This window comes from Abramis brama (genome assembly GCF_963993115.1).
Source record: "Abramis brama genome assembly, chromosome: 19".
Lineage (NCBI taxonomy): Eukaryota > Metazoa > Chordata > Actinopteri > Cypriniformes > Leuciscidae > Abramis > Abramis brama.
Genome location: NC_139981.1, coordinates 27,988,584 through 28,002,209, shown reverse-complemented (window position 1 = coordinate 28,002,209; position 13,626 = coordinate 27,988,584). Strand labels below are relative to the sequence as shown.

The window sequence follows — 13,626 nt, the reverse complement described above, 5'->3', positions numbered from 1 at the left end:
GGAAATCTTTGGTAATCAATGCAGTGACTTGCAGATGTGTTTCTGTCAAGCTCTCAGTGGGCAAATATCTGCTCCAAATTGTTTGTGTAAACTGAAATGAAATCTCTCAATTCAGCATGAAAAGTAAAGCAGATTTCAGCAGTTTGGTCTTCTGTCAAAAAAACAATAAAAAAACATGTAATGTACTTACAATTGGGCAAGACATTACAACCTCTGTACCACAGATGCTGTCAATAGAGCTTAACTTGTACTGATCACAGAACATTACTTTAAAATAATTTCAGTTATCCTAGCTTAATGCGCAGACACAACTTTGTAAGCCATTCATAGGCAGATTTTAACTCAAAATATGTTTTTGAGCCATAGAGGTCAATAACACCTGATGAGAGTAAACATTCCACTTGATCTCAATGAAAAATGCTTGGCTGGTGCATATAGCCCTGGAACTACTTCTGGGCCTTCTGCTAGATGCTGCCATGTTTATGGACACTTTGTTATGAAATATATATATATATATATATATATATATATATATATATATATATAAACAGGTGGATATGGAGAACAGAGATTTGAACACAGGTCTGGTGCAGAAATTACACACACCAGTCAACAATGAAAAAATATTTATTTTCTTAAAACACATTCCTGGTATCTTCTAAACAATTTATTATAAATAATTTTTCAACAAACTGTAACAATCTTTGAAATAACTGACATCCTCAAGCTCTTTATTTTTCAACCTATACTTTAAACCACTTTCACCATTCAATTAATATCTGATGGACACAATACTGCCCTACATTTTTCTTATTGAATTTTACATTTCACTTGAAAATTTGTCAATATGGTATTATGGAAGTAAAATGCTGTTTCACGTCAAAGAATGGATAAATGGTTTAATAATGGAGTGCTGGGCAATGTACCACACTGAACTAAGAAAATTACAAAATGGTAAATGTCATTATCACTAATATGATTAAGGTGAATATATTAATGAATTCTTAGCAATTATTAGAATTATGTCCAGACATTCCCTGTCTGGCGCCAAGCTGGACACAAACTACACATTCAAGCGGCATCCTCTTCTGTTATTGAATTACAGCACATTTCAGGATTTTCTAGGCGCACGTCATTGGCAGCTCTCCTGTATGGATAAGGTCATCAAGGCCACTAGGCTAAAGACAGACTGAATGAGTAGGTCATGAATCACACTGTGCACACACCACGTGTGCGACAACGTGGCACAGGATCAGTCCAGATGTAGCATTTCTCTGGAGGCAGAGCGGTGAAAGGTTTGGGATTTATCAATTACTCAAAGACCGCATATGTGTGAGAAGAAAACAGGGCCAGTGGGACGCTATAGTTGGGAATGAGGTGCAGGGAGCTGACATCACTGGAGCCTTGGGGGTCCTTGTTAGTCTCAACCAAAGCACAGACACATCATCTACTGTACACACATACAGTGGAGCATTATTAGTAGTGCTCGCTTATATTTAGGGTTAGGGATTTGAAAAAGAAAAAAAACACACTACCGTATTAAAGGATCAGTTGACCCAAAAAGGAGAATTCTGTCATAATTGATTCACCCTTGTGTCATGTTACTTCTTTCTTCCGTGTAACATAAAAGGAGAAACTGTGAATAATGTGGTCACTATTTTCCAACAATGAATGGGGACCAGAGCTTTCAGGCTTCAAAAATGATACAAAGGTACCAAAAAAATATCCTAAAAGAAGTACATATGACTTACTGTTTAAAAGGCATTTAAAAGACTATTCATGTTCAGTAATATTATCAATTTAACTACACTGACACTAGCAGATAAGAAAATTAACTTGAACTGATTTGAGCTGGATTAGTGACACTAACTTTGCAACATCGACACCATTATTAAACTGAACTAAACTGAATCAACACTGAACAGACATGAGCTGAACAATGTGTAATGAATGGATGTGATCAAAGTGCTCTAGATATTATAAAAACCTTCCCTCTTTCCCTTTGTTTAAACTTGATCACTGGCCTGGCCCATAGAGTCACAAAACGAGTTCTCTTCAAAGGCTGATGTCACCTCGCTCCCCTGAATGACCCGAGTGGAGACGGTGTCTGGAGCTCTCAGCATGCTTCAAAGACTAGAGACAAACTTTCAATACGCATAGGAAAAAGGACATTGGCATTTTTGCCCACAATCAAACATGTCCCCATGTTATATTGGCCTAGTTATGACTCATTAGTTATGTTAGGGTAATTTCAAATGCTGATATCCAGGTGCAAGTATGTTTTGCTTTTTATGCCCATCTTTCTTGGTATCAAAAGAATCCTCTTTTCAGCTCATAATGGTGCTTAGTATATTATGATAAAAATACATAATACTATTTTTACCATACTTTGGTGCACAGAACTGCACAAATTCTCCATGCCACCATAAACACGCAAATAGGGTGAAGATAAAACAAAGACTTTCTCCCAGTCATCTTTGATTGGTCTTTGTGTCAGAAATGGGTGTGATTGATAGGGCCTTCAATAATTCCCTGATCAAGCACATCTTCGCTCAATCTCTTTTGAGACAAATTTCCTGACTGCTTCCGGCAACTTTACCTTCAAGGTTAACTTCGTTGGATTCAACGTGGACCATCCAGAAAAACAAACGCTTCAGCGCACTCCTAGCAAAATCCTCAAGAATCTCCGGACTTTACCGGGACTATCTGGACTTATTCAGCAACCGAAGTCAAATGCAAGTAACCGTCTGCAGCCTTCAGATGAGTTTCTAAGTTGTGCCCCTTTAAGGTGATCCTGATTCTTTGATGTTTGAGGCCGTGGTTAACTGATTGTAATCTTGCCATTCTCTTCTCTTCTCTCTCTCACTCTTTACTTTCTTTATTCTGTATATATTCTTTGCTTAGTTTAGTTGTATATAGTATACCGTAGTTTCCTTTATTAAACCATTATATCCACTCCACGCTTTATTGTCTCTGTGTTTGTCGCTTAAAATTAAAGTCACTTATTTTTTTTGATTTTGCTATATGCTATTAACCTGCAAGTACTGTATCAGGAAAAAGTTACTCTTTCTTGGCCAGGAAGATTATTTATTTCCTATAAAATTAATAACTAATTATACTGTTTGTTCGGTGGACGAACTGATTAAATAATTGTAATATTAATTCTGCTACAGTCAATTCTGAAACTAATCCAAATGTTTATAATTAATTAGAATTCGCTGTAATTAATTATACATATTTCCCTTTTGAGCTAATTTGCTACAAATGACACTATTGTCTTCTGCAGAGTTTCATAATTGAACTTTGCAACATTGACACAGTTATTGATCTGAATTGAAACAATACTGATCTAAATTGAGCTGAATAATGGCACTATTATCTTCTGTAGAGCTGCTTTACATCTTACATTTAATTTGTTTCATAATTTATTCATTTTACAACATTAAGGGTGGATTGCACCAATAAAAGTTTAATTTTGCAATCTGATAATTTGCTAATCTAGGTTTTATTTTAATTCAAGATGTGTTGCTTCACTTATTTTTAAACACAGACTAACAAATTAGGGATTATAATTCTAACCTGTGATTAAATCTTTCATTTACGGTTAATATTGTGCACTATAATGGATTTGCCATTGCAATAAACATTGTGTTAATATTCCATTTCCTTTTTGATTGACTACTAGAAACTCTCTCTCTCTCTCTCTGACATATACTATGGACAAAAGTATTGGGGCACCTGACAATTACACCAAAAGGGACTGTAATGGCATTTTATTCTAAATTCATGGACATTAATATGGAGTTGGTCCCCCTTTTGCAGCCACAACAGTTTCTACTCTTCTGGGAAGGCTTTCCACAAGATTTTAGATATCTTCTGTGGGAATTTTTGCCCATTCATCTAGTAGAGCATTTGTGAGGTCAGGAACTGATGTTGGACGAGAAGGCCGGGCTTGCAATCAGTTCATCTCAACAGTGTTTGATGGGCATGATTTCAGGACTCTGTGCGGGCCAGTCAAGTTCTTCCACACTAAACTCATCCAACCATGTCTTTATGGACCTTGCTTTGTGTACTGGGGCACAGCCGTGCTGGAATAGCAAAGTGCCTTCCCCAAACTGTTGGAAGCATAGCATTGTCCAAAATGTCTTGGTATGCCGAAGCATTAAGGTTTTCCTTCACTGTTAGTAAGGGGCCTAGACCAACCCCTGAAAAACAGCCCCATTACCATTATCCCTCCATCTCCAAACTTTGCAGTTGGCACAATACAGTCAGGAAGGTAACGTTCTCCTGGCATCTGACAAACCCAGACTCACCCATCAGACTGCCAAACACAGAAGCATGATCCATTACTCCACATAACAAATTTCCACTACTCCAGACTCCAGTGGCAGCGTGTGTTTTACACCTCTCTATCTGACACTTGGCAATGTACTTGGTGATGTGAGGCCTAAATGCAGCTGCTCGGCCATGAAAACCCATTCCATGAAGCTCCCGCCACGCAGTTTTTGTGCTGATATTAATGAAACTAGCAGCAGGAATGAAACTTCATGAACTGATTTATAGTAAAGATGGCACAGTAATCCACTGAGCTCTTTAGAACGACCCACAACATTTTTCCCCACAAAAGTTTGTAAATGCAGACTTCATTGCCAGGTGCTTGATTGTATACACCTGCGGCAATGTGTCTGATTGAAACACCTGAATTCAATAATTAAGAGGTGTGTCCAAGGCTTGACGTTAACACTCGCCAACCCGTCAAATGCGGGTGGATTTCAGCGGTGGCGTGTAACACAGTCACTCTACTAGCCACTTTGGCGGGTTTAATTTTATGTATAATATATACAGTTTTCAGTTGTAGTCTTTTAAAAAGACATCTGAATTAATAAACTAAGTGTAATGAAGTGTTGTCAAAAATATTTTAATACATATCGATACTGAAATATCTGAAACGCTTCCAATACTCAATTACCACGACGTTTCAAAGAATGGTGCAACGTCGAGCAGTATTCTTTGAACAGGAACAAACTTAATCTGAAATGTAAAGGAGAACACATGGTTTAAATGTAAGCCTGCTTGTTTTTAAACAAGGTTTGAAGTTTGGTGCAACATAATTATTACATAAACCTTGATTTAATCTAGATTTAAACTTAACCCTTATTGGTGCAACCCACCCTGTTATTTTAATAGCTTTGAAACAATCTGTATTGTATAAAGTAATATATATATATATAAATGTGGCTTGATATATGGCCCATATTCCAAGTCTTCATAATGCTTATGGGAGTTTTTTGTGAAGAATAGACTGAATAACAATTCTGCTGCATCTGGATCAGTGCATGCAGGATCAGAACAATTTGTGAATAAATCCTTCACACTGGTATTATGAATTAGATCCACAGATTAATTGATAAGAAAAAACAAAAAAAAAAAACAACATGAGGTTTAGGTATGAGGGCGAATAAACAATGACAGAAACACTTTAAACTTTGACACATAACTCATCCTGGATGACATGTATGCACAATGTACATTTTACATGTACCTTATTACTTTTGGACATGCGCTTTTTGCCTTACGGACAATAAAATGTGCACAAAAAAAATCTATAGACTTAAATTTAAGGTGGAGCCTAATATATAAAGATAAAGAATAAATACACACAAAAGAGCTATAGATTATTTGCTTAAATAGCTATTATAACACTAGTTTGAATACATGTCACAGTCCACAAAGAGATAAAGGCTGGAGTGTTTGTAAATGTGTGCTTCCAGGGTAAAAATAATCACAAGATATAAAAATATGACTGATCACATTTCACAGAGAAGCTGCACCTTCAAAGTAAAAGCTATTTACATCCTAAATTTCAATATAATAATACCCAACAGTGTCTTATTGAACAGATGTTGGCCTCTGCAGTGTAAGTAGTCATTCTCCGTCACAAGCAAAAAGATCTATGCTTGAAAATCCTTGAAGGAGACAGAATTAGAAAGAGCTAGATGTCACCAGTAGGTCTTGTCCTTTAGCCTATTGATTTGACAAGTCATTCAATGTCACATCGTCAGAGTAGGATGACTTTAGTGCACTTTCGAACACTTTATTTTTAATGCAGAGGTACTCAGTTTCAAAAGCCAATAAGCACTTTCAAGAGAGAGAATATACACTATTAACATTTATATACTGTAAATGTGTATTCATATACGATGGGTGAGACAATGCTCAAACACGACATAAAAGCTGATGGTTCTTTGACTGTGTAATCGACATGAATTCCAAAAGGGCCTGACATACTAGAGGAATTACAGGTCACAGTATTTGCAAAAGTTGGAACAGACCGATACGAAGAGCATCACATGGACTGAAGCCCTAGGCCCTGCTGACAGTGCTGCTGTCGGGCCTGAAGTGATGCTCTCTCATACACCACAACAGAGGAATCATATGATGTCCGGGTATCTCCACAGCTCAGGACAGCTTGGAGCACACCAGATTAGGACAATCTATTATTAAACTGATCAGTGATCTCACAAGTACACTTGTGACCTATCAAAGGAAAAGTATAAGATGTTCAGATTTGACTTTTTATTTTGTTTTGCTCTCTTTAGGACTGGAGTCATGTGAGTAACCTGCATCGTTTGTCTCTTATTCTCGGAATCTAAAAATGCAGTAACTTTCTTTCTTTCTTTCTTTCTTTCTTTCTTTCTTTCTTTCTTTCTTTCACGGATCACAAAAGAAGATATTTTGTGATCCACAGAAGAAAGTATTAAACCATCCCTTTAGGTGAACTGTCCCTTTAAGGTCTGTTCATCATAGGGCAGGGTGATTTATTGAATGCTCATGGTTTATTTGCAGTGATTTTGATGTTAATTAAAAAATTAAGAATGTAAAAATATGTGCTTTTCATTTGGCCTTTACGTTACCCGAAGAGTGTCACTTGTGCCACTCAAGAAACAATCCTCAGGATCTATGAAAATGAAAGTGTTAAGACAAAAAGGCTCTTCGGACTAATAAAAGTGACACTTTTAAGACATTTCAGATTCATAAATATTGAGGTACATACTGAATATTAAAATTTGGGGATTTTTTTTTTTTTTAACCCAGCCAGTCACAAATGATGTTCTATTAGCTGATCTGAAACCGTGTGTATTGCAAAAAGTGTTAATCAAATAAACTAAATAAAAAAATATTAGAATTACTGTTCACAAAAAAAAAAAAAAAAAAAGAATCGTTGAGAAGATGCTCAGTCTTAACATGATGATCATATATGAAAAGTAAAATGTGTCTTGGTTGACTAAAAAGAAAAATCATTGACGTGCACAAAGAATTTGTAAGCTAACATGCATAATAATTCAAAGCACTGCTTGATATGCATCACAGGCCAAGACAGAAACTGGCACACATGCTTTACAGAGAGACTGACGTTGAAACGGTGCCTGAGAAGCAGAGCCGAGGTTAACCATCAGCCGGCTGCCTGTGAGAGAGCACTGCTGCACTCATGCAGAAAACATTCCCAAAATGCGACACATTCCCCCTCCTCACGCCCCCCCGCCCCGACCGACTGCATGCCCCTGGAGGCTGGCTCTGACGTCAGTAGCTGAGCTGGGCCGGCCGCCAGCCCTGTGGGCCCTTGATGGATGTGATGGGTCGAGTGGAGCGGGCCGAGGCACGAAGCATGCTGTGCACAGAGAAGCCAGTCCCGCTTAAACAGCCCTAATGACCCGTAAGGACCCAGCAGGCCCTCTCTCTCATACTTTCACCAGTGCGCTAACCCTTTAGCCTTCTGCAGTCTTTGCTGCTCAGGTTACATAAACACAGACACACGCACAGAAGAGGTGTATGAAGTCTATTGATGGGGGTTTTTTTCTCTTGATTTTTTTTCCCCACATGATCAAAAATAAGTAAAAATAAACAAAATCAGAACCAAAAAATGCGATTCAACTCATCAGCTCATTAGTAGAGACTGCGAGATCTGAAGTCAGTGTGTCAGATGAGGGAGACGTACAAAATGTGCGCTGCTGGTGGTGCTCCAGGACTGTTTTAGGGTCCTGTTGAAAAGACATTTAGTGTGCCAAACAGATTCCTGTCTATATGGAAAGGATAAATGGATATTAAATGCATATTAAGATATTAAAACTTAACTTCAATAATACATGTTTTGCCTCAGATGTGTAAGAAATTTTAATGATAATTAATGAACATACAAAATGTCTTAAATTTCTAATTTGTACAACCGGGTTTTTATTAATATTTTCTATTTTGATTTTACATATAATTATATATAAATATATTATTTATATAGTTTTGATTTATATTTTTTCATTTTTCATTTTAATCTACTAATTTTATTACCGGTTTGTGTGTTTTGTCATTTGTGTTATTTTTCTTTATATGTCGGTAACACTTTACAATAAGGTTCATTAGTTAACATTAGTTAATGTATTAACTAACATGAACTAACCATGAGCAATACATTTGTTACTGTATTTGTTAATCTTTGTTAATGTTAGTTAATAAAATACAGCTGTTCATTGTTATGTTAATTCACAGTGCATTAACTAATGTTAACAAATACAACCTTTGATTTTAATAATGTATTAGTAAATGTTGAAATTAACATTAACAAAGATTAAATGGTGTATAAGTGCAGTTCATTATCAGTTCATGCTAACTAATGTAGTTAACTAATGAAACCTTATTGTAAAGTGCTACCAACTGTCTATATCGTTTGTCTATATATATTGTCTATATATATTATTCATTTATTTCAAGTTAGACTAAAATAAACTGAGAAATGATGCCTTTGCAACTAGCTAAAATTTTATTTCAGTTAACGTTCATTTTATTTCAAGTAACAAAAATGTTTATATACCATGGAGCAAACATAAGGCCAGATATGATAATTATAGCCATATTACCAAGAGAACAGCAACAAAATAATTATTTGGGAAGTATTTTTTATTTCTTTGAGGGGGAAAAATCTATTTATTTTGTTATGTACAATTGTATGGCTAGTTGCATTTTATCTCAACTAACTATTTCGTTTCGTTTTTAACGCTTTTTTAAAAGGGTTTTATTGAGAACCACTGTTAATGCATATACTTTTTCCAGAAGCAAAGGTTAACCAGGAATAAAGCATAGAAACAAAATGCAAAGTATGCATTCAAAATATCCATATTGTGTTTACAATTGTGTGAAATGCCATCTAAAAAGTCACCCTCAAAAAAATCAAAGACACTGTCGCAGCAAGTAAACGCAGGACTATTTTTGACAGCACTATTGCAGAATATTCTAGCACACGCCACGAGCCCGTACCTGCAGGCTGACTGCTGTTCTTCCGTTTCAGCCATCTGTCCACCGTCTCCGCACTCACGCTTTCCAGCACAAACTCATCCAGCATCTGCGGGTGGAGGGAGAGATACGCCTTCACTTTTTCATCCGTCAGACCTGCAACAAAATCATCACCATTATTTTCTTACCCAAACACATTTATTCACAAATAGACGTGGTTGTCCATTGTTCCTAGTTCTACAGAAAACGCATCAATACTGGCAAAATAGTTTACTGTACTTAACCCTGTAAAGACTGACAAATAAAATACATTTATTTTTTGACACTGAACAGAAAAAAAGGTTTGGATGTGTTTTTATATTATTGGATATGTGTTTGTTGTTGTTGTATCATATTTGATTTGGCTTTTATGGCTAATGCAGAATAATACAGGACAATATGGAGCTCATATTCAAGGAAGACAAAAACACCTCAATTTTATTCAGCCCAAACGGAGTAAAAATATGCAATTTGGTGCAGCTGCTGATATTTACATGGTCAAACATTACTATTCTGGGTCTTTTTGATGGAAAATGATGTTTGCTGAAATAAACAAAAAAAATTCCCTTCATCTAAATGGCATGAGACTTGATGTCGAGGTTGAGACTTGCTAGCTTTACGGAGAGAAAAATTAATTGGAATGATATCTGGTTGTATGTTAACATAACTTAAAATAGGATGAATGGGGAAATGAAAAAAATAAATAAAAAATCTATATATTTGTCAAATAAAAAAGCTAAATCAGCCACAACACAGACCACAAATACATGGAAGTGGCAACCCAACAGAACATCCACAATGTGGAACGCTCATGCTAATACGCATGCACGCACACACTATAAAAACAATGCAGAAAACACAATAAATGAAGGGGCGACACCACAACACATCCATGATGGAGTAAACACACACAACACCCCTACCTATTAAAATAAATAAATAATGTAATAAATCCCCCCAATACTGCACAAATGTAGAGTAAAACATTAATAACATGAGTGATATTACACTTGTTTAAAAAACAAAATATATATATTATTATGTTACAAAATCACATTTTATTGCCTAAGATCTCTGGAGACCCCAACATCCTGAGTGTACATTAAAAACGAATAGCTTATAAGGGTTAAGAGGAAATTCTGATAGCTTGTAATGTAAAAGAATGTTTTTTTTTTGTTTAGTTTTTTGGCCTGCCAGCTAAATATATCTCACAATTCATATGGACAACTTTTGTTCTGCTTTTTTGCAGTTGTATGAAAAACTGCAGCTCGGGCATTCACCCCAATATCTCCTTCAGAGCTTAAAGTGCCCCTATTATGCTTTTTCGAATATTACCTTTAATGCAGTCAGTGCGTAATAAAGCTGTTTGTGAATGTAAAAGGTCTGCAAAGTTTTAAAGATCAAAGTGCGCGACAAAAGTTATTGTCTCCTAAAAGAAGACTAATAAAACTGCTGAAACGAGTCGACAGCAATTCCAGTCTGCATTGTAACACACACACACAAACACACACACACACACACACACACACACACAGTACAGACAGTTGCTCGCACATCACGTGCAGATCGCGCACACACACAGAAACATTCAGTAGCACAGAAATGTATCGTCAACGCAGTTCTGTGATTTATCAATAAAATAGCTTAGAAACTGAAAAGTTCTATGATATATTTCTTAGTAACTAAAACCCACAGCTTCACTATTAGTAGAGAGACGCTGCCAGGTAGAATTAATTCACATGCAATCGCTCTATGTAATGCATTCATATTTATGTAATCTTTACTGTGCTACTTCATCTGTATCTGATTTAGAATGAGCAGAAATCTAAAACAGAAATATAATGACCCAAAGACAAAAGAACTGATAAAAAGCTGTAATGTAGGAGCAATAGCCTTGTGGGCAGCGTTGTGTAATATTCCATATCTGTGCATAAGCAGCCCGTTCTCATCCTAGGGCGTCATATATTGACGCTTTTGACATTTCGTCGACATCGAACGCACATGGCACCCTTTAGCGTCAATATGAGACGCAGATAGAAATGGGCCAGAAGGCGCCTCCTAGTGGTCTAACCCTAACCCTACACTAGACCTAAACCTACCCATAACCGAACAAAGCTCTGTGCGTGTCATATTGACGCTAAAGGGTGCCATGTGCGTTCGATGTCGACGAAATGTCAAAAGCGTCAGTATATGACGCCCAAGGATGAGAATGCGTTGGCATAAGACAACACGTGTTCGAGTCTCAGCTCAAGGTTCAAGCTTATTTGTTAATTAATGGCATCATCAGTGACTAGTCAACGTCGACTCGACTTTAAAATCTGAAGTAATTCAACAACTAGTTTATAGTACATGGGGCTTCCCAGCAAACAAGGAGGCCCTTTTGGAGGCACAGGAAGAAGAATGACAAGTTGACTGTGTTTAATAGGCAATTAAGTGTTTGAGAGCTTACTAAGTGCTGTTCTTTATTGTCTTCGTTGTCAGGGCAAACATCAATTTACTGGGCCATTGCTGAAGCCAAGCACATTTTGGTTAGCTAAAAACAAGCCAGCCTGTGTGGGTAGGTCTAGTAGAACCCCATTTTATTTTTTAATGATTGTTTTTATATTTGCTCACGCTCAGCTTGTCCTATGATTAACTGTTGCAGGAAATAAATAAGCAATATTTAAGTGTGTCAACTTCCTGCTAAGTATTATATGCAATTGTTCATAGGCTTAAGACAAAAAAAGGTAACAAGATACTGATCACTGATAAAGCGTTGTCGGGATAATTCCGGTTCGCGTGGCTACGTGGAAGCGATAAAAATTCTGTATTATAAGTTTTAAGGCCAGACAAGTAGTTTGTTGAGGGTTGGTTTGTAGGCAAGGACTCACCCTCATAGCCTGACTACGTCAGACTTCGTACTTCCATTCAATTTCATTTCGCTTCTGTACTCAGTCTGAGACAGCGTAATAGCTTTCCGTTTTCCTCCGGCCTGAAAACAGCCGGCCAATCAACGAACAGAGGGCGGGCTGAGAGCCGTGACGTAGACGCTGATTGTACCGTGGATGCGTAGATTTACTTCACATAATCTGCAAAAGTCGTTCACAGCCATGTTCACTCCGGTATTTCGCTCGATGGTTTTGTTTTCGCATCATACATGTGTTTACAGTGGAAGTTAGATGCAGCTGAGCATGCGCATAACACACACCATAACCAAACGTTATGTGATTGGCTTATGGGTAACCAATGATTTTAAAGGGATAGTTCGCCCAAAAATGATATTTAAGCCATGATTTACTCACCCTCAAGCCGTTCGAGATGCATATGTCAATCTTTTTTCAGACGAACACATTTTCAGTTATTTTAGAAAATGTCTTAGATCTTTCAGTGGTTATAATGTGAAGCAATGGGGTCCAGCTGATTCAAGTCGCAAAATGTGCATGCATCCTTCACAAAAATAATCCATCCGGCTCCAGGGGGATAAACGAAGGTCTTCTGAGGGTAATCCGTGCAGTTTTGTCGTAAAAATCTACATATTTAAAACTTTATAAATGAAAATAACTGGCTTCCGGTGGCGGTCGGCGCGCGTTCATGGAGATGAATGACGTCGTGACGTAGAGCGAACGTAGAGTTTTGCTCTGCTCTCTAGCTGCGCTGTCACGCTCGTTCTACGTCACGACGCTTCCTGCGCTACGTCCTACGTCATAAGCCAGCAACCATCTCCATGAACGCGCGCCGACCGCCACCGGAAGCCAGTTATTTTCGTTTATAAAGTTTTAAATATGTATATTTTTACGACAAAACTGCACGGATTACCCTCAGAAGGCCTTCGTTTATCCCCCTGGAGCCGGATGGATTATTTTTGTGAAGGATGCATGCACATTTTGCGACTTGAAGCAGCTGGACCCCATTGCTTCACATTATAACCACTGAAAGATCTAAGACATTTTCTAAAATAACTGAAAATGTGTTCGTCTGAAAAAAGATTGACATATGCATCTCGAACGGCTTGAGGGTGAGTAAATCATGGCTTAAATATCATTTTTGGGCGAACTATCCCTTTAAACTTCAGACAAGCGCTTTTCAATTATGCCATGCCAGACTCTTTCTACGAAGCAAAGCGAAGTAGCAGAGTTTGGTATTACCAGGCTATCACCCTCAAGCCATCCTACATGTACTGTAGGTGTTTACGACTTTCAGACGAATACAATCAGAGTTATATTAAAAAATGTCCTGGCTCTTCCAAGCTTTATAATGGTAGTGATCCTGATTTTGAAGTCCAAAAAAGTTCATCCATCCATTATAAAAGTGCTCCACACGGCTCCG

At 37.3% G+C, this 13,626-nt stretch overlaps 1 protein-coding gene across 4 annotated transcripts in view; it reads right to left on the bottom strand.

Moving 5' to 3' along the window:
* pde10a (phosphodiesterase 10A) overlaps positions 1 to 13,626 on the bottom strand; it is a 133,308-nt gene that overhangs the window by 34,156 nt on the left and 85,526 nt on the right. For all 4 annotated transcript variants that reach the window (XM_084093842.1, XM_084093843.1, XM_084093844.1 and 1 more), the window contains exon 2: positions 9,307 to 9,438. In XM_084093842.1, coding sequence (XP_083949968.1) covers positions 9,307 to 9,438 — 132 coding nt within the window. The remainder of the gene's footprint in view (positions 1 to 9,306; positions 9,439 to 13,626) is intronic.